The 22,652-nt window shown below is 38.6% G+C and overlaps 2 protein-coding genes across 2 annotated transcripts; both read right to left on the bottom strand.

Moving 5' to 3' along the window:
• Positions 1–1,633: 1,633 nt before the first annotated feature.
• Positions 1,634–17,232, bottom strand: slf2 (SMC5/6 complex localization factor 2). The gene is made up of 21 exons (XM_084736063.1): positions 17,079–17,232; positions 16,377–16,411; positions 14,702–15,252; positions 13,309–13,554; positions 11,266–11,311; positions 9,045–10,513; positions 8,861–8,943; positions 8,647–8,760; positions 8,366–8,533; positions 7,723–7,828; positions 7,540–7,627; positions 6,746–6,887; positions 6,533–6,620; positions 6,227–6,403; positions 4,570–4,664; positions 4,334–4,421; positions 4,082–4,198; positions 3,844–3,921; positions 3,605–3,691; positions 2,604–2,672; positions 1,634–2,480 (listed from the first exon to the last, which is right to left on the bottom strand). Exons 1-21 carry the CDS (start codon positions 17,111–17,113, stop codon positions 2,064–2,066), a joined length of 4,299 nt encoding a protein of 1,432 aa, XP_084592189.1. The 5' UTR covers positions 17,114–17,232; the 3' UTR covers positions 1,634–2,063.
• Positions 17,233–18,134: 902 nt separating this feature from the next.
• On the bottom strand, positions 18,135–22,652 carry LOC146315400 (phosphoglycerate mutase 1). The gene is made up of 4 exons (XM_084735983.1): positions 22,369–22,652; positions 20,768–21,042; positions 19,670–19,850; positions 18,135–19,538 (listed from the first exon to the last, which is right to left on the bottom strand). The coding sequence occupies exons 1-4, from the start codon at positions 22,505–22,507 to the stop codon at positions 19,369–19,371; spliced, it is 765 nt and encodes a 254-aa protein (XP_084592109.1). The 5' UTR covers positions 22,508–22,652; the 3' UTR covers positions 18,135–19,368.

Here is a 22,652-nt window from a genome sequence, read left to right as displayed (position 1 = left end):
GTGTAAAAACAAACATACAAACAAAAAAACATATATATTTAAACATTAAGTTATTTCACTTGTAGAGTAATAAAGTAAAAAAAAGTAATATTGTGATTATTTTGACTGTGATATGCGATGTGATTAGTGGGAATGATAAGGGTACCAAACAGTAAAGTACAGTACTGCAGTACAGCAGTACAGTAGCTCTACAGTACTTCATTATAATGCTGTTATCTCACACATTTTCCTTTTAAAAGATGCAATTTGGTTCTGCTTCTGCGATTTGATATACTGCGATTTTGGTAATATTGCAATTAATTGTGCAGCCCTAGTTCTCACGAAAAGTTGTCTCACCATTCACCCCCGACTTGCAGTATTTATATATAGTTGTATTTTCAGCACAAAAAGTAGACTTGATTGTGAAATATTCAAAACAGTTCTGGAGCTTCTGTCTATTCTTTTAATCTTAAAGATATTAGTTGTTATTATGATCATCCAGATGATGGTGATCTTGAATATTTGATTTACTTCACTGTTCTATATGCAAAGCTTTTTGTTCACAGAAAGATCCATTTTCTCAGATCATTTCCTATGATTGCCCCCTTTGTTAGAACTAAATTTTCTTATAAAACCACTTAGATTAATTGTCAACAAGAGTAATAAGATTGTGAAATCTTATGAAATGTTCTTCCCTGATGTCTCTGCTTTCATGTAACCCTGTTTTTTTATTACTTATTTTGAGATTTTCTCGTCTTTATTCACATCTCATTACAGTTTAAGTGGCTTAATAATTTATTTCCATCTTATAAGTTTATTGCAAACCGAGAACTTATATGGAGCATAATGACTAACTATAGAACAGAAAGACATATGATCACAGGAATTGAGACGCAAACTCTGGAGATAATGCAAAATGTAGTTTTATGGCTCCTCCTCTATCTGTGTTGCACAAAGGGTGACTTGAGTGACAGACACCATGTGAAGAGGGAGTTTATCTATGAGGTAATTAAATAAAAACTAACAGTGGAGCTCAGTTGATTGCCATGTAAAGTCAGCTTTAAGGTTTGAAAATGAGCTGTTTGATATTAGCTTAGTGCAAGTGACTTTCCAAAATCAACTGACACACAAGCTTCACTTGATACAAGCTTAGAATTAACTCATAACTACATAACTAAAGTTCATATTAGAAGTCAACTCAAACCATATAGTGATCTAAATACTATATTTAGAGAGTACTGTTTTTTAATGCAAATTACATATGGGTTTTATCAAAAACGATAAATGAAGCTTAATGCTAACCATCAATTTTACACATTCTGTGATTTCTTTCAATAATACTTTCTTCAGACCATATTTAACTCACAGATACATACACACCTACTCTAAGTTCAATGCAAAATCCTCTTCTATGGTAAACAAATAATTCACGTCACTGAAAAATTCAAATATATTGATCACTGCTTACTCAGAGGACAACACGATAAATCACTTTCAAATCAATTGAGTGGCATTTTGGCAAAAGAATTTTGTCTTCATGGATTTGCCAGTTGTGGATGGAACCATAAGATTATTAAAAATAACACTAATATTGGTAATAATGGTGGGAGTAGGTTACATTTTGCCTGAGATGCTTCATGAATGAAACAAAGAATTTTAACATGTAAATTAAGTTTATTTTCTGTATTTAGCAACAGCTATAAAAAAAGTAATTTTATCATTAAAAAACACACACACTAAACAAAACGGGAATTATAACAATAAATCAACAAACAAGGTAACATGTATCTGCAAATATACAGTAAATCAGTATTTTGTTTATGGTGCAGCACTAACCAAAAAGAGTAAGGCAGCAGCCCTGAACAACCTTTGTGAACTGTGACTCTTCTAAAATAGATTTATTCATAAATATACAAGTAATATTTGTATTGACAATTAAACTTGGGGTCAGCAATACGCAAACAGTGCAAATTGAGCTTAACATTAAGGCAAGTATGGCTACAAAGCCCTGAAAACAAATAAAAAATCTTTATGACACTAAATCACATCCTGCTACCAGGTCAGGTTAAGAAGTTTCTTCTGTCTCAACCAGGGTTTTCCGTCTCCACCTCAGCACGCTCCGTTTGCTCATCCATCACTTCAGACTCCTTGTGTACCTGAGGCTCCACCTCTGCCATCACTTGGTTCAACTCCCCATGAACCAATTCTGTTGCTTCCTCCGTTTCATTTGTCTTATCCATTGTATCGTCCGCTGCCATCTCTTCTGGCTTTGTGTTGTCCTCTGTTTCCTTGGTTTCATCCAGCGTATCATCTCCTTCTCCTTTCTCCTTGTCTTCGGCGGCCGTTACAACCTCATTCTCTTCAGTTCCACTGGCTTCTTCTTCATTCTCCTGCTCCATCATAGGCTCCTCTCCATTATCACCGTTGTTCATCTCTTGCTCTTCTTGGCTGCTCATCGATGTATCCACAGGCAACGGCTGCCAATAATCATACAACTTACCCTGCAGGAGGAAGATCATAAATCAGATTTTAAAATCTTTTGGCTTTATTGGAGGATTCTTGAACTGACTACTACTTTTATCTTTTAGGAAGAATATTCATGTAAGAGAATGCAACTACTGTACATGGAGAGGCCTGGTCCTCTGAAGGAGCATCTGCCACTTGGTGTAGATCCTGGCCACCAGGTCCTTCACCTGGAGGGAGAGGAACAGTGCACATTGTTTAAGTAACACCATTCTTCAAGAGAAGAAGGGAATAAAAGAGAAAAAAAAATGCATTAATTCTTTTATTTGCTTCATAGCTGCAATTCTAAGGAGTATGAAAAAATATTTTTAATCTGGAGGTTTTCCCAGTATTGCATGTTCTGCTTCTAGAATATTTTTTAAATCTTGTACAAACTCTCAGTTTCTGAGAGGATAAACAAATACCCAAAAAATGCTACCCTGCAGAGCTACAATGGCATAACAGTGAAGTTAAGTGCTGCACAGAAACACAGGCAGAAGAGAACTGGGGCAAAACAACTCCATTTAGTATTGACACAATTAGTTAATAAATTGATCAAAAGAAAATGACTATAAAGTCATTATTTAATAAAAAAAGAGCAGAATACCAGTTGTTCAGTTGTTCAGGTGTATATATTTGCTGGTTTTCTTTGTCTTCTATGATAGTAAGTTGAATATTTTGGGGTTTTGGACTGTTTCTTGAACAAAATTATCAATGTAAAGACAGCACCTTAGGCTCTAGAAAAATGTGATTTTCCACTATTTTCTCAAATTCTGTTATACTAAGTGATTCTTAGATGAAGAAAATTACCACCAGATTAATCTATAAAGAAAATAATCTTGAGTTGCAGCCCATTTATTACATGTATTACCATTTACTTCAAGCCAAGGGGCAGCATGAAATTATGCGATCTAAACTAACTTTTCAGTGAACAGATGAAAAATAACTCAAGCAGATTTTATTGGATATTTAAAAATTATTCCTGTGATAAATCTGATAACATGCAGGAATGTGTTTATTGTAGATTTATATTGTTTTATGTAGATTTTTGTACCCAGTCTGGATCTACTTCAAAACACAGACACACACCAATACCTTAAGTTCTTTTTGTTATCATACTCACTTTGCTCCGGTAAAGACATTTCTCGCTCTCTCTGATGTCACACTTAACATGCGTTTCTAGCTCAGCACACAGAAACAGCAGTTGCTCCTACGTGCCAGAAGAAATAGGAAAAGCAACATTAACATGCATCTCACAGGCAAAAGGATACCAAATCCCCCATGATAAATTAGCCGATTAATAACCAATTGCCCAACACTTGAAACCAGGAAAAAACACACAGGAAGGGATTTAAGTTATACCTTTTGGTGAGCCGGGAAGAACTGAAAATTAGAAGCTTCGTTTGCCAAGGTCAGAAGGCTGTAGCAGAGGTAGTAGGACTGAGACACAAGATAAAAACATTCAGTTATCATTCTGTGAATATAATATCTTTTACTTACACATATAAAAAAGACAAACATGAAAAACAAGACAAGAACTCTCTAAATTGAATTTTAGGTCAGAACATTTTGAAGTGCAAAGGACTGACCACATGCTCACCTGTTGGTCGAGGGTGGCCATGTCTTCTTTATCTTTCTGACTCCTGTTGGAGTTCAGCATGCCTCGCAGAAGAGTGGAGGGCTGCATACGGGGCAGGTAAGGCCTCAGTTCAGAGAGCTGAGCATGGCAGAGAAGAAGGAAATGGAGAACTATAGATTACTGAAGATGTTAATTAGATTGTAATAGTCATTTAGATAACCTAAATGAAATAAAAGATATAAAAGAAAACTTTATTTAGATTGCACACAATACCTGAATCTCTGTCTCTTTGGGTCTGTAAGTACAATTTCCATCCAACAGCTTAGAAATCATGGACAGGCTCAGATGGCGACGTAATTGCCTGTATGAACAAAAGTGCATTAATTTTAATGTGTACCATTTTAAGAGGAACACAATAAAAAGAAATGTCTTAAAACAAACACCCACTGTATGTTAAAAAAAATAGAGACAAGGCAATCAGAGACAGAAAAACAGATATAAGGACTTACTTTCCACGTGTGTTATCAGGCAGCAGTTGAACTAGAAGGCACATGTTGTGGTGGTCATCTGTCAGATCAGTGAGGGCCAGACAGATTCTGGGCATCTGGAAACATTTTAAATAAATAATAAACAATTAATTTAGTAAAAAAAAAAAAAAAAATACAACCACAAGAGAATAAGGGTCCACACATTTTGGCCAGTGTATTTCCATGACATTAAGCCATTTTTCATGAACATTAAGTGATTTCTATGTATGCATGAAAAGTACATATAATAAATTAACTACAATAAAGCAAAGTACATTTGTACACAGTCAGAATGGGCAATAATTCAAAATGATCTTATCAAGTGTCTGTGGAAACAACAGTACAAAAACAGGCTACCACCTGGCCACCAGGAGACAAGGGCAACAACAAACACACTGCTGGAAAACCCTGTGTGGTATCATCATCTATGTTGATGCTTAGTTTATGAAAATAACATCTGAAATTGAATTTTGTTTTGTGATAGAGTGTGGAGGATTCTCTTGCTGTGAGGAGTGGTCATTGTTTTGCAAACAGCAGCAGCCTGATGAACAAACGATTGCGCTGCAATGAGCGAGCACAGTGGTGGTGCCACAGCTGCCGGAGCTCACAGCTACTATTTTGTCAAAATCTGCTCGATGTGAAGAATGATGCACTCAGTGTGGAATTCCTGTGTTATTTTTTCTAAATTGGGGCAGCTCACTGTGTGCTGAATCCATGAAAATGGATATAAATGTTTTAATCTATTCATGTTTGACATAAATTAATAGTTAATTATATTTTACGTTATAACAATCTAGTCAGAAATTTTGGGCTTCAGTTGTTCTGGACACAATTTTCCTTATACAAGACACTTCACAACACTGTAGAGACAGAGCCAACAGTTTTTATATGAAACAATAATATCTCTCTTGTTCAACTATTGTTACTAGGATGCTGATAAGTTATTGTATGGGGATCTCTTTCAGTAACGTAAAAAAAAAAACTTCAGGTGAAGTGAGAGAAAAAAGAAAGTTTGCACACAGAAATCGGCGAGACAGAGACGCAATTCATGACACATAACTGAAGCCCAAAAGCAAGAAATGATGACTAAAACAGCTCAATATCTGTCTGCTGAAGCACAGGTTAGCTGAGGTCTCACTGCTTCTCTAACTCTTTTGGTTCATATCAGACACACAGTGTATGATAAATCCACAGTCAATCTTCTTACAGCACTGTCTCTTCCCTGATCCAAATGCTGAATATTTCCCCACACAATCAACATTTTACTTGGTCTTTACTATAGCAAATATTGTCCATGTGTGGCATCATTCCAGGACAGACATCATACTACTAGTTTACTGTGAGTGTAGGGTACAAGTGCACCACTTGTCTGGTTTAATGTGGAGTGACATCAAAAATACACAGGTCATGTTTAAAGCTGATACTCACTGAACTCCATTAAAATATTTATTTTTTTTCCCAAAACCTTCTGGGATTTCATGTTTTTCAAAAACTTTTCCAGGTTTTTTCATGAAAGCCATGGCTGCAAATACAACAGCAAAAATGCAAACTTGTGCTCTAATATGAATTTAGGATTCTCACTATTCCTCCACAACTGTTAAAAATCAAGGATTTAGACTAGAGGTACATATGAACTGACCATGGTGTCCCAGTCCCTGATGTTGTTGACAATTTTGTACTGTAGAGGGTAGAGCTCCACACTGGACTGAAGGATGAGCCGTGTGTCCAGGCCCACCCTGCCCACCACAGTTAGCAGCAACAGCAGCTCATCGTCGCTGTACGCTTTTGGACAGAGGCCCATACAGTAAGACAGGTACTGCAGGCAAGAACACAGAAGAAACAACCCAGAAGTGAATGATCTGAATGGTGCTTTCTCTGACAAACTTTCTCACAGAGATGACAGCAAGCTGTTCCTGTCAGACATATGTATCTTACTGCATCTCACCTTCAAGATGTTGCTGCAGTTGTGTTCAGGAAAAGAGTTCTGTTCCTTGTTACTGGAAGGACTCTCACATTTCATATAGATGTCCTCCCTACAAAAAACACACAGAAATTTAACTACATGAAATTAAGAAGACATCAAATAAACAACTTTAAGATCACATCTTAAGCTTTGAGGAAATTCTTGAGTAATCTGATAAACAGAAACATTACTTACAGCAAATCTCCCTCTGTGAATGGGGGCTGCAGATCCTCAAAAGGAAACAGACTAACAAACGCAACTCCCATATTCATCATCACGAGGGCTATATCGGCCAAACTGGGCACCCACACTTTAAACTCCTGGTTTCCATTTTCCACTGAGAAAGCATACACACAGGGGAAAAAAACACGTTAAAGGGATATTTCACATTATTTCAAGTAGGGCTGTATGAGGCACTTGTCAGGTGTAGTACCTACAATAGATGTCTGTCAACATGCCCCCAGTTTGGAGAAGCAGGGAGGAGTAACAGCACCGAAGCTAAGTATGCACTGCTGTGGACAGGATCAGCAGCAAAACATATTGTTGCTTAAGCATATTAAAATATACAACCCTGATTCCAAAAAAGATGGGAAGGTGTGTAAAACATAAATAAAACAAAATGTGATTATTGCTAACCCATACAGTCAAATGAAAACAAGTACATAGATAAGATATTTTATGTTTTACCTCATCAACTTCATTGGATTTTTGGAAATATATGCTTCTTATTTAAAACAAGGTGGGAAAGTTGTAACAAAAGACTAGGAAAACTGTAGACTGCTTAAAAGACACCTGTTTGGCACATAAACATTAATTAGTAACAGGTAATATCATCATGAGTTTGCTTTGTAAAACAGTGTTTCACCAATGGAGAGCAGTTGGCTGGTAAATACCTCATACAACCCCACTTCAATTAACTGAACTGTCTCTTGGACATGTCCCAACAATAGTGACAAAAGCTTGTGGGCAAAGAAAAAAAAGACACTGACCTATCTGATAAGCAGCAGTGCAGGCGATGTCACAGAGGGCCCGTAGTATCTTTTCAGATACCATCATCTCACTATGGACGGACATCATCTGGCAAGATCAACAAAAAATTACTGCCAAAGCACACACATTTGGAGAAAAAAGAATCACCACTGACATGTTACAGGTGAGAATATGGAGCCTACCTTGAACAAGAAACGGGTAACCTGAGCCGGACAGGGTGAGTGACAGTCATAAGCCTCCTGGAACAATCCAATATTGAGATGCAATCTTAGTTGAGCAGGGCTGGACCTGATGGAGGGCAAGGAAACATAAAAAGAGAGAAATATTAAAGGAGTTAATCATTTTGAAAAACTAACAGTCTAAAACACTTTTCAACACATCCTAGAGTATAAAGTATAGCGCTGGATGGAAGAAGAATTACCTTGCCAGTTTTATTAAAATCAGAAGGGTTCATTGTTCCCTTGTGAGCATAAAAGGATAACTTGTGTATTTTTCAAGCCGGTCCAGTATTGAACAAGGCTGCTGCAGCAGCTGGAAACAAAACTGAGAAGCAGCATAATCACTCTGGCAAACTGTGCGCCATCAATGTAAGTCCACTTAAAGTTTGTATGGTTTTGTCACTAACAGACTCAGACTGTTAAGTGATAAAATTACAGGAAGGAATGGTCAAGAAATTGACATTTTGTTTAACCAAAAAATGCCAATACATTCTTAGGTTCAGAGCAACCAGACATTTCACCTCTCGTCTACCCCTGCCTTGATCAGTTTTGAACTTTTTAAAACACCAAAAGTCACACAATAACACAGGCAAAAAACACAACTCACCAAAGAAGCGTTTTCTGTGCTGTCCCCTGTGGATTGACCATGCATTGTCTGAGCTGCAGCGTATCATGGTTGAAGATTCGGCCAAATTTCTCCAGGTCAAACACTACTTCACCGGGGGGCACTTCCCTGATTGCACTGGACATTAATGAATAGCGCTGCAGGAATTCCCTGGGAAATGAATTATAACAAAACAAAACAAAAAAACCCCACAGATTACAGTCACCTACTGTGCAAGGACTGCAATCCAGTGACACAGTATACTGAGCTTCTGCATGCCTTACTGGTGTTCAGTGGAGATGCCCTCCTCCCGGTTCTCCTCAGCCTCTTCATATTCAGCTATTCTCAACAGGTCCTCTTTGCATGCAGTTAGAAGTTGTGTTTCGATCTCTTTAGCTCTGATGGATAAAAAGTACGTGAAGAAAGTTATCTCATTGCATGAGCAGCTACAGTAGCTCGAATTTAAAAGTAACAAGTGACATTTTTTGCACAATATACCTTTTATTATTGTTTATTTCCTTCAGCATTTGATCAAGGTTGTTCTTGTAGATGCCTGTCTTTGTGGTGGATGGCAACGGCTGCTGGGGGAAACACAACAGTCAAAATGTCCTTTAGCTCAGTGATATTATTATCATATATTCATACCTTTATGTACAATAAAGACAAGCCATGTTGAGCTTACAGTTTTTGATGGGCAGCTGTGATGTCCTGGTGTACTAGGCTCTGAGAAAGCTCCCTTCTCTGGTGTATCTGGGAGCTTGGTAACACGGTCCATCATCTCCTGCAAGGAAAGCAGCTGCTCCTCCTCACTGCTATTGCTATGGGTGCTCTGGGTTAGATCCAAATCTAACGCAAAGCTCAGGCCCAGCTCCACATCTATAGGATCCTCTTCATTCACCAACTTTCTTCCCTCTTCAATTGTCTGCCTCTCATGCAGTGGAGACTCAGAACAATGAGATGTAGAAGTTTCTTTAAAGGCAGCCGTGTGAGCATCTAAAGCGCATGGTCTCACGTTGTTGGAGAGTACAGATGTGTGTTTCTGTTCAGATTTGACATTTTCATCTTCACACTGCATGCCCAATGAAGTGACGGGACTGTTTTTGAGTTTGCTTTCTTTAGGGGCAAAAGACCTTAAGTTCTCAAGTTTTACCCGTTCTAAAGTTATAGTTGGCAAGGATGCTGATGGCAAGGACAAGACTTCAGTGTCCACTGAATGAGGAGAATCAGTTGCTATGATGTTTTCTGTTCTGCGACACGAGGATCCAGTAACTGTGGTACTGGAGCTGGACACAGCGCTGGATGTTTTCTCTGAGGTGCCTGATTTGACCGTTACACTATCTATCTTGGGCTTTGCAGTCTTATGGCGAGGGTTGACCACATAGGTCAAGGGATCAGGGGTGAAAAGGTCATCTATATCGTCAGGGACTGCAACAGGTTTTCGTGGGCGGGAAAGTTTGTTCCGTTCTTCTGTGCGACAACCCTGAGAACCTGAATTTGGTTTTGAGGCTGTTTTGGAAGTAGTGCTGTCTGACTTTCGGCTCTCCCCCATCTGATTACCTCTGCTCGGTGTCCTGACTGGTAAGACTGAGGTACTACAGTGACTAGGACCAGAATGGCGGCTGCCTAATTGAACATGAAGCAAGCTACTAGTGTCTTTCTGTGGACCCTCGGAGTATAAAAAAGAGTTTGATTTATCCCTTTCATTATTTTCCTCGCTTCTTTTCTTCAAACTTTCTTCACATAGCTTTGTAGGCGATCTTAACTCTATCACAGCAGTACCTTGAGAGGCATTCATATAGGCTTGCTTTGCCCCCATTGGTGGTCGTTTCTTTAGACAAGATTTGGGTGTCAGTGACACACAGGATGACTGGCTGGCTTTAAATGTGGATGATGGTTCCAAGTAGGTTGATTCACCACATGCTGGTTCTGTGCACAGAAGGCCATCTGTGGTTTTGGGTGACAGTTCCAAGACTGAAGAATGACCCAATGATGGCTGAGACACCAGTGAAGTGCTGAGTGAGTTGCAAACAGTGGGTTTTGGTGTCTGTGCTTTGCCAGAGTTTTCACCCTGAAGACACAATTTCTTGGCGCTGTCAATGCAATCCTCAAACTCCATGCGCCTCTTCTGAGGCGAGTAATTCAAGTCCACTGCTGGAAACAGAAAAAGACACAAAAATATATATTATCTTTTACAAATGTTCATTTTTAATGTCTTCCAGTGTTAGTGTTTAGTGGAATTTTGCTATGCTGCCATGTAAAAATTCCAATCTTTTACCAAGAAAAAGTAACAGTTTCTAATGTAACTATCACCAGTTGAAGCTCATATTCATGTTGATTCTTGTGAACACTGTAGCAGAGAAAACATGAATATAAATGATAAAGAATGAAAGGAAATTTATGGAACATTAAAGCTGCTAGTTGAAATTCTGATTTTTAGATCTGTTTAGGTGGACTGTAGTGAAACATTAAACATGGCACTGTTGCTGGAGATTATCCTCATACTGCTACTGAACAATGTAAATACGCACCAGACCAGTTGACAATTCTGTGCCATCTTTGTTCAACAGGCAAGTACAGTGAATTCACATTACATACATGTTGATATTTTCAGTGTGTTTAAAGTACAAGATGTCAATGACTTTACAAACTCAACACCTGATATGTGCTGTCACAGCAGTGTCAACAAGGTTAAAGTGTGCAGGTTTATGAGTAAGAAGTGGAAAGTGAGTAATGGGCAGAGCTGTTAATATCTGCATGGGAGCACTACAAAAAAAATGGAATAATAACAACAATTTTGTAGAAAGCAATGTGAATTGACCTAAACACTTATACCCGAATTTCATGTTCACTGCTTCAGAAGCAAAGATATTTATCAGTGTAGTCATTTACTTTGACAGTATTACCTGGAATTAAGTTCTCACTTGAAGGTGTTCGTTTATGTTGTTGGTCCTAAAAAAGAAAAAAGTGACTTCCTTTAGTGATTTTTTAACAGTAACAGCAGCATTATAATGTATCTCAAACTACCAAAGACTGAGCTACACTGGGGTCATATGTTTTCACATTTTCACACAAGCATGTTTCCAAGAGACAACCAGTTAAAAATAAACATCAGTTAACTTACTACAAAAACACCCGGCAAATGCTCTTTAATTTATCCAAGGCTTGCTGTCTTGTGACCAATCAGCTGTAGCCTGGCCCCACACCTCTCAATCACTGCTAACATCTTCATTAGGTCTTGTGTTTATTGACAGTGTGCGTTTCTGAGTAGAAAAACCACCAAGCCAGTCAGAGATTTCTGGGCGGAATTAAAAATGGAAATGTCATCTTTTTATGGAAGCATGCGCAGCTATACATCTTGTTGTAACGTACAGAAATAAAGAGTTTTAAGCTTCATATTTTGCAACCACTACCACAGCTTCTGTGCTGAATTTGTGGCAGTTCTGCAATTCAACTCCGCCACAGAGGAACAAGACGAAAATCTCATACATATTCTCACACCTCTAATAATGCTCTGAGTATGGCACAAGGGTTCATTTATAATCTTAATATGCACACTCTGAGAAAACAGAGAGAACAGTTCACTCCTTTTTATTGATAGATTGTCATTTGTCATACCCCTCTAAGCAGTGACTGAAAAAAGTGAATACTGCTTTAACAGAGATCCTTTTGGCTTTAGCTCTCATTACACAGCCTGTTCAAGGTGGGGATGTTGCACCCATATTTTACCTCACCGGTCTGTATAAAATGTATGAACTCACAGTGGGCTAGATATTGTTGTTATGCTTTTAAGCCGTCAGCAGAGGTAGTAACACAGGCAAAACCACGTGTTAAAAGGGTGAGACAGCAGGATGGGACACCATGTTGTTATGTTACACATGGTCTAGACGGCAAACTTCGTGTCAGCATCGCATTTGCACGAGAACATCCTTCCTGCAATGCAGAGTTGTCTTTCTATATAGGATCTGTCTGGTCCGCACATTTCAAAGTGTCCAAACTTTGCCAAACTTTCTGTGCAGTATGCATTTTTCCTTCAATATGTGTGAATATTTCTGATCTATTTTTCAATCAACATAATGCATGTGATTGTGGCAAACACACAATGTGTGCCCTACACGTGACACCTGACTGCCTGTGCACATTGTGACATCTGCACTGTTGTGTGTGTATTGAGTGTGGCTGAAGAAAGAGAGAGAAGGAAAAATAGAGCACCGGTGGCTGCACTCAGAGCAGACAAGTGTTGTTGATCAGAGCAAAGTTTAGCAGTGAGGTTGTCTAGTGGCAGTAAATGTACAATAAACGTTACAGTTTGCCCATGAATAAACACTGCAGAAAAGACAAAAAGTGTTAAGGAGAAGTGAAGAGTCTGTGGGAGGGGTTTCTGTCTGCTTAAACAATACAAACAAAGTTACACCTGGATGTCTTATCTGTCTTTCTTCCTATAGAGACAGAGTTTCCTAATCTATGCATGTGAGAGCAAAAAGATAAAGGCTTCTCACAGAAAGGGGGATACTTTGATTTAATTATCTCTACACACTGAAGGTCAAACTGATCTGTGAGCTGACCTGCAAACAGGAGGAGGAGATGAGACACAGATCACTTCTTCGACTTAGTATAAAAAAGTAAACACATAAATAATGTACGTCGGAAATTACATTAATGGGATGGATAAATCCCTTGCTACTGATTAGTTAGGGACAAAATAACATCTACCAAACAGGAAACGGCTAACATGAAACTGATGTCAGAAAAGTTGAAACAAAATGACAATTCAGTATTATTATAAAGCTATATCACCTGCATCTTTGTTTTAAAAATCCTATTATTAAGGCTGACAGAAAGTCACCATGCTCTGACGAAATGTACATTACACTGGCCCATAGCCCACAAGACTGGCTTGTTACTAAAGCCCTTTACTTGAAGTTTCATTAAACATAAACAAACTTTACCTGGCGAGGCGCTACAGGGCTGTGAATGATGGGTAAACTGGAAGCACTACTCCTGTCAGATGAGTGGGTACTCTGTGAGGGCTGATAGCCTTTCAGGGGGGACTGGCTGCCAGGACTCCGGGGCTCTGAGTCTGAGTGTGGCAGTGCGCAAACTTCTTGAGCTGCTCTGGTGTTGAGTGATGGGATCATAGGAGGCCTGTGGAGCTGGACAGTAGGTACTGAACTCCTCACATCGCTGGATTGGGCCTAACAGAGTGAATATTGACAGCCACAACAATTCATCATTACATTACTGCTATCATATAGGTCTAGGTAAGGTTTATCAAATATTTTCCATTAAACTGAATTGTTTTTAACAATGACAGAACAATCTGAAGGCCATCCGTCATTTTTGACAGATTTAAACAGGGCAATCTGCAGTATGGTTGTGTTGGTTGCAGCGAGAAGGCAATCATCTTAAGGCATATAGAAGATAGGCAAAGAAATCTTGAGCCAAATAATAACAAACCCAATACAGGGATAACTATTTCAAGTGAAAAGGTAAAGAAAAAAATACAAAATAAGGGAGAAACTCAAACCTACTATATTTACAAGCTATAGAAACATCCTAATCCAGTGATATGGGGGAAAGAATGACAGAAGCTCAGACTTGCCTGCCCTACACGTGACACCTGACTGCCTGTGCACATTGTGACATCTGCACTGTTGGCAGAGGACCAGTGGCCCGCATTACTCTAAGTGGCATGCATGGGAATGAATTACAAAATAAGATATTTGAATATATTTCTTAACTTTTTTTCAGATGGTCTGAATAAGTTATTAAATTTGTTACTTTTTAGAAATTAAGTTGCCAAGAGGGTCTGAAAAACTGCTAAAATGGCAAAAAAGTTGTCAAGACTGAGTCCAATAATTATGATGTAGTTGATAGACAATGTGGAAAAAGAGGGACAATACGGTAGAGGATGAAGTACAAGCGAGTGGCTAGACCCCTACTGTTGACATGAACAGTGACCATACAGTTGGTGTCTCCATTCATCTTTTCTTTCCATGCTCTTATTGCATTATCTGTAAGTTTGCTCAGTATATTAAATGTTATTGTGATCTAGAAGTAGACGATATGGCCCTAAAATAATATCACAATATTTATTCTGTGATAACAACATTCTTGCTTCTGCTTGAGGTGGTAAAATTAGTTTGCTGTATTGCCGCTTTTTGTTGTTACAGTCTTCTTGCATGATGCAATATGGCAGGCTGCTACTGTGATCGAGTCGTTTTTGGATAATCAAATGCTATTACATAGGCTATGTCTCATTATCAGGTCATAAACAAGATACTTTTAAAAAAGAAGTGTAGATTTCAGTATTGATCAGACTAAAAAAAGACAAAACAATACCTTGTTTGATTCTTGTCTTTGTGCAGTCACATATTTACTTCCTGGGTAAGACAACATGACCTTGGATTCAGTCACTTGATCTCTCCTGAAGTGAGAGGATGGGGGGTGGTTGCTTAAATCCTTCATGAATTGAGGAGATGCAGGATGAAATATACCAGGAGGAGGGGGCTGTGGCCTATTAGGTGTAGTTCCACTGCTAGTTGGGCTGACTGGAAAAGGCTGTGGGCTGAAAAACCGTGGAGGTTGCACCGAGTGATGTAGAGGACCCACTCTGTCCCTTGGTGTGAGATGGGGCCTATTTGCTGAGTAGCCAATGTTTGCTGGGCTGCCTGGAACAAACCCTGAGGAATGGAATGGTCCCTGATGATGAGGAGTGTGTCGTGGTGGGCCCAGTCTGTCTCGATGGCACAACTCAGGGCTTTGAAGGGGCAACATTCTCCTGGGTGGTGGATATGGAAGCTGGTTAGGGACCTGAGAGGGTTTCATTGGAGTCTCCTGGAGAAAAGAACTGACATGGGGTAGGGAGCACTGCTGGAGTGAGAGGTCCTTCACTGAAACACAGAAGAAACATTCGTGAATTATGGTCTCAACATGTTAATATGTTGTCATTTGTCAGCCAGCACCCATAATATATGTACCTATATAACTGTGACTCATCCATCAGTCATGTGACATTTATCTTAGTCATGGTGCCTGACACAAGGAACTTCTTCCTGTTACATTATTTTAGCACATACCGTTCTATATTCTGTCACTACTAATAAAGATTTTGCTTTGTACATTTTCCCTTTCGGATTCCAGTGGCATTCAACTGACTGTTAGTAGTGTTTGTTTATTTTCATTTTCCGTACAGAAGTAGCTTTACCCTCCTTCTCTATTGTAGCTGGTGTAAGAAGAGCTCCTGTCACATATTTTAAAGTTGTTCTTTAAGTTGATAAAATAATCAAATTGTGTCATTGCAATTCTTTTCAATTAATGTAATGAAACCACAGGATATTAACAACTAACAAACCCTGGAACTCAGGTCTGCTGTATAAGGGTGCAGAAACAAATAAGAGCTTGTTATTACATAATAGTTGACAGATTTTCAGCAATACAAACAAGCCTCATTTGTGGGAGGGTTTCTTTCTAATTTTCTCACACAACATATATAATAGGGTTGAGCTGATGGATAACATCAGTCTGTCACTGACCACTCTACCATCATAACATTGTGATTTAAAAGCCCTCTGTTTCTGACTAGTGTGTCCCCTCAGAGGTGCCACAGAGTTGTTGCTTTAGTTCCATATTTGAGGTATGGGAGAGAAAATAAAGAGAGGTTGTTGTTGACATCACCCAAGCCTGATATATAACAAACTCAACTCAATTGTGTTTCAGCACCACAATATGTGCAATGGCCACAAAAATAAGTCAAATCAAAAAGTCACTTATGTACGATATTTGAGCACGTACGCAAATATAAAATACTATCATCAGAACTATTCCATTTAACGTCAATACTTTATGACAGCGTTACTGTACTACACTGCGTTTTTAAATCTTACTTTTAGATACCCAATAAAAACAAGTAATATGTTTAAAAACTGCCCGCCTGTGCACAATGAAAGAAAATACATACATTAGCTCAACCAGCACACTACATTCACACACTTGAGGATGCAGAATCATAACCCACCTTTACTCTTCGGGGAAAAGTAGTCAGAAAGTGCTCTGTAAGAAATCCCGAAAGAGGAAACTGATCATGTTCAGATAATCAAAGCTTTATCTCCAAGACGACAATAAAGCACTCAAATAAGAGGATAAACCGACAAAACCTGACAAAAGTTGTCCCATCATAGCCGAATGGAGGAAGACACCTGCTGTCAGTTTCTGCCTAACTACCAATCACAACGTGCGACGTGAAGTCACAACACGGGTCCAGCAGTGCATATTTAGAAGATACAGAGGACTAACTTTGGTAAATTATTGTGCAGCACTACAAAACATCAATGAGACACAAACGTAGGATTAGCGAAGTAACGGTAACCCAAATATTAGCAGAGCATAGTGCTAGCAACCACAAAGACAGTCAGCTAGGTTAACACTAGCCGTTGATATATTGTAAGGTTCACAGACATTAATATGTTTATGTGGTTTTAACAACATAGCAGCGTTATTAGCTGGCGAAAGTAGCTTGGCAATATTTTCAGAGCTTACAAGGCGATCTTCCTCACGGTGCCTGGTTAAATTTAGTGTAGCATTGCTAACTAACGCTGAAGCTAACTACAAAACTGAGTACTAGCAAGCGGTTGTTTCAGGAAGTATTCTGTTTGGCTAACCGCTCGCTCACGCGACAGTAACGTTACATCCATGTCACGCGTCCAGTAGTTTTTCTCACCGAGTGTTTCCTTTATTTTCTGTTGCTCTTCTCATTTTGAGGTTCGGACAGGCTGTCTACAACCACAGACAGAGACAAATTAAAGGATCAAAGCTCCAGAGCTAAACTCATCCCTTTTCTCTTCTCCCGCCTGGCCTGCAACTGAACACAGTAACATCGCGAATTGCATTGTGGAACTTGGAGTCTGACAGTATTCTAATTTAAAGGGACATTTCACCGAGATTTACTAATGTTGATTTTCCCACGGAAGAAAATAGTTTTTTGACTTGTCCTATCTTTTCTGACGAAGCCGACTTCGCTAGAAAAGTTAGTATTTCAAAATAATTACTCAGTGTTTCAAAATAATTAGAAATTTTCTCAAAATTAGTATTTTAAAATAAAAAAAAAAATGACTTAACATCTCAAATAATGATTTAGTATCTCAAAATAAAAATAAATTATTAAGTTAGTATCTAAGTAATTTATTTGAGAAAGTTTCTCAATATTCTGACATATTAAGTCATTATTTTGAGATACTAAGTCATTATTTTGAAGAATTTTCTCACTGTAATGACTTACATGATCTTTTTTCATCATATTAGCAGAAATGGGCTTCCATTCCTCTTACCTTTGGGTATTTACAAAATATGGCAGATTTTTATAGAGTAAATGGTTGTTTACTTCCAGTGAGCAGGGAGAAATCCTTTCCTACCATTGCTCATATATTTGAGGTTTTTGGGAGAACTTGTTTATGTAGTTTTTTTGTTTGTTTGTTTGTTTTGTTTTTTTTTAGCATAAAATGCTTTCTTCAGAATAAGTAAGTATTATTTATATTTTGGCAGAATTTACCATTTGTTTGTTCAAGAGGGTTGTAAGAATTTCATTAAACTATAATTATATCACACTTACAATATTTAATTATGCTGTTGAAGTAAAAGAACCTGACCACCATTACTTGAACCTGCTGCTGGCTTGTAACTCAAATGATTATAAGGAAAAAATATATATATTTACAACTATACTAACGAAACTAAACTAAAATACAACTCCAGACAACACAAGCAAACACAAAAACACTGGATTTGTACATAGATGTACATGTATTACATTAGAGCTTTCAGGGTACATTTGACCAACACAGGGGGAATTACATTTAAAAAAGAAAGCATGGCAACACTGTAAGACATAATGGGATATTGCATCTGTTTTCCTTAAACCACCACTGCAGCTTCATTGGGCTGTGAGGTCATCTGTAAGCATTTACTGTAGGAACAGGAGTCAGAGGCACATGAATTCAATGACACCAAGAGGCAACGAGAGACCAAAGGCCATCATACAGAATAACAAAGATAATGGCAACATTTAGACCTTTAATCCTCAGTAATGCCTCACAATGGTACACTGTGAAACTGGGGAGCTACAATCCAAATAATGGATTTATCACTTATACAGTGCAATACTGATAGCAATGCCATGTTTGGCACATTTAAAATTGGACTAAATTTGAGGAAACACAAAGAGAAGAATGTCAGACACATCACAGACAGCAACAACACACCAGGACACTGCACAATTATAATTCATAGACAAAGAAAATAATAGAAAAGGACTGTTTAGCTGTCCTAACCGCTCTCAAGAGATTGCAAGATCATATACCTTCATTAGTGGAATGCATCTGTTAAATACTTTGAAAAGTGAGATAAAAATAGGTTGTCTGTCATTTTCAGTGGTCCCCTTTATATTAAGAAAGCCTCATACATTGAGTGCAAATTAAATTAATTAATTTATGTCATCCAATAAATTATATTGATGTGATGTCAGTCAGCATGATCAGACACACACAGATGTTAAGTCCTTACTACCATCAGTGCGTTTGAATAATGCATAACAGCTAAAGACTTCTGTTCATCTCATACAAAAAATCATAACTATATAAACAATTTTAAGTGGCAATGTTTAAATTATTAAAAGGAATAATACTTAAATATTCAATTATTTAGATAAGAAACTTTATCTTTATGTTATATAACTTTACCTTGATTAGCAATACTTAAAAGTTGTAATATTAATGGACCATTTAGGTCAGAGTTATTTACAATCTCTTGAGAGCTGTGGCTCCCATGGTCCTAATATATCCAAATTGTTCACCCTTTTCTATCCCTGTGCATGTAGAGTAAGGTTGCCTTTGACAACAATCTACGTGACAGTTAGTCATGTATTACAATCCACAATAAATTAAGAACACTAATCTGAGGCCAGCTGTTAGGGAAAACCTACACTGTCATATACAGAGACATTTTTTCCTGTTGCTTTACTTCTTGGCCTGTCCCTGAGCAGCCACGGCCTCCATGGCTTTGCGTACAGTCTCCTCGTCTCCGAGGAACTGCATCGGCTTCAGCGGCTTCAGGTTCTTGTCGAGCTCATAGAGGATGGGGATGCCTGTTGGCAGGTTCAGCTCCATGATGGCTTCGTCTGACATTCCTACAGGTGGCAGCACATACAAACAGACCAGTTACATACAGAGGTTAGGGAACGTGTATCTTGTTCAACAACATTTAACAAGGTTCTTGACAACATGGGTTCTTTGTGACAGAATTTAAGTAACCACCCACCCTCGAGGTGCTTAACAATCCCCCTCAGACTGTTTCCATGGGCGGCGATGAGCACCCTCTTTCCCTTTTTGATCTGGGGGGCGATCTCCTCGTTCCAGTAGGGCAGCGCCCGTGCGATTGTGTCCTTGAGGCTCTCGCAGGAAGGAAGCTGGTCCTCAGTCAGGTCTGCATAGCGACGATCCTGCAGGGAAGACAATCTCAATATGTAAAATACATAACAGACCAGAGTAGAGATGAGGGGTAGACCGATTATTGAATAATACTTGATTTATAGTTTGTATTTATAAACTAAATCTGGAAAGAAACTAACTAAAGTTGTAAAATAAATGTAGCCTAGTGAATTAAAAAGTACATTTTTTTTTTTATTTAGTAGAGTGGAGGTCTTAAGTCTGCCTCCCTGATGGCTAATAATCAGTATTGAAAAAAATATTGTCTGATCCCTAATGGAATCAGCAAAAAATAAATAAATGTCTTTGTCTTTGATTCTCTTTCATATTAACCTATTGAACATTTATTTTGGAATAGTGATCAAGAATCATGGTGTCCTGCGTTTATTCTCATTTACAGGCAATAAAGAATCAACTGTCTTGTTACTACATCTTAACTTGTGTCTGCGCAGACTTCTGCTCATTTTGTTTCTACCTTGACTGAACTTTGAACTTGAGCCTAGCAGACCTCATTCTTGCCAGTCATATATTAACTCACCTTGGACACACTATTAGGTAAGAAGATTGGGGCCCATGCTACCTAATATTAAAGGACTATATTTCCCCAATGTGTGGTGTGGCTGACAGATTACATTTGCACTGTTACGTGTGTGAAACATTTGTATAATCAGGCAGACTGTGCTGTGAACAAAAAGACTGAGACACATGACCACAAATCTGCTATTTTCACTGCAGTCACTTCTGCTGATTTCACTCATTCATGGCGACACAGCTGACACAGGACCTGACTGCAGAGATCAGCTGCAGGCATGCCTCTTCTTTGTAATGCCTGTGTGCAGACGGTTGGTCAATGTATACAGAAGTATTTCTTTCCTCGCAGGCCAACAGAGCTCCTTGGTTGTGTGCACGTACTGAAGATATCATATCTTACCTTGCTGATGATTGCATAGTAGGGATGGTCTGGGCCCATAGGGGGAGGAGGGATATCAAACGAGCGCCTCCAGATCTTCACCTGAGCCTCTCCGTGCTTGGCGGCCGTCTCTGCCTTGTTTAGCCCCGTCAGGCCTCCGTAGTGGCGTTCATTGAGGCGCCAGGTCCGGTGCACTGGCACCCACATCTGGTCAATGCTGTCCAGGACCAGCCACAGTGTCCTGGTGGCCCGCTTCAGCACCGAGGTGTAGCAAATGTCAAACTCAAAGCCGGCATCTGTGAGAGTGAGAGACACTGGAGTTTAATGCATTTTGTTTGCAACTGTTAACAGAAAATTCCACTTGGTGGCTGTTTCTTTCTGCCCTCTTGTTTAGTGAGTAAATTTTCCCACAGTGCCTCCCAGAAATAACAAGTTTGGTCAGCTGAATTCTGTAAACAAAGAGTTAAAGTTGTTTTTTATCAGATTAAGAAAAATGGCAGGAAGAGGGAGACAAATTTGCATTCACTTTTTTCAAATTGGAAAAATGTTCTGTGAACATTGGTATAAGCACATCAAATATGGTATTATTACAGATGATCAGAAATCTAAATACAATTATTGTAGCCCATTAAAAGAAAAAAAGATACAATTCTAGATTTTGTCAATGAGTTGATCAAAAGAAAATAAGTTGCCAACTATTTTGATAATTGATAAATTGTTTCAATAATTTTTCAAGCTAAATATCAAATATTTGTTGGTTCCAGCATCTTATATGTAAGGTTTGCTGCTTTTTTATTTATGATTTATTCATTTATGATAGTAAATCAAGAGTCTTTGGGTTTTGCACTTGTTTTGTTTGGCCAAAAGAAGCAATTTGAAGAAAAACTGTGATGAGCATTTTCCACAGTTTTTTTTTTTTGGCAATTTATAGACAAAATCATGACAATAATCAACATATTAATCGATAACAAAACAACATATTATTTACCTTTGAGAGGCTGGAAACAAGCAATGCTTGATGTTTTTGCTTCGATCATCAAAACAGTTGCTGCTGAATGTTCTTATCCTTGACAAATTGATTAATTAAAAAATAGCTGCAGATCTAGCTGCACTGCAGTCTTATTGATGCTTCTCTTAGCACATGTACATTATGTATATCAGTGAGCCTTTACAGTATGTCTCTTCACTGTGATTTTTTTCCTGTTCTCTTGCTGAAATAGAGCAAGCTAGTTGCATAAAGTCAGTTGAAATGCATAAGCAAACTAAACGCAATTGAAAAGCGCAAGCTGCTTTGCTTTACATTAGAGGGGGTTCTTCTCCTTGTTGCAGGTTGCTCTGTGGTAAAGGGCCTAGAGGATCTCATAATTAAGAAGGATCCTACATTTCTCTACACAATCTCTCTTGCTTTATGGTCCACCGTGCCAGCAGCAGCTACATGAAGGCATCACTTCTGCACGTTTGCACATCTTCCATGCTTTCCTGGCACGTTCAGGGGGGCGGTGTAGTCTGTGGTCTGATGCAGAGGCTGTTATGCAATCATCGTAGCCGTGCATTGGCCCACAGTATTTCAGAGATATTACAATGGATGAATGGAGCAAAATGAATGAGTTTCTCTTCCTCACCTTTCAAGGCTTGTCCTCCTCTCTTTGCCTCCTTTTCCCCGGTTTCGCTTAAATCTGCATCGAACCAGCCGCAGAAGCGATTCTCCTGGTTCCAGTTGCTCTCTCCGTGGCGAATCAGCACTAATTTGTACGCAGCCATTATTGATTATAATGTTTCTGAATTTAATTAATGAAAGATAGTTAAAATATACTTTTTGAAAAAGGATGCAGAGGATGTTATGGGGAAACTCCTCACTTCAGAAAAGAAGACCACTCTGTTGCTGTCACACCGGTGAGGACTTTTA

This window comes from Lutjanus erythropterus, chromosome 14, assembly GCF_056507025.1.
Source record: "Lutjanus erythropterus isolate fLutEry1 chromosome 14, fLutEry1.hap2, whole genome shotgun sequence".
In the NCBI taxonomy this organism is placed as follows: Eukaryota; Metazoa; Chordata; class Actinopteri; order Lutjaniformes; family Lutjanidae; genus Lutjanus; species Lutjanus erythropterus.
This window is presented reverse-complemented; position numbering and strand designations above follow the sequence as displayed.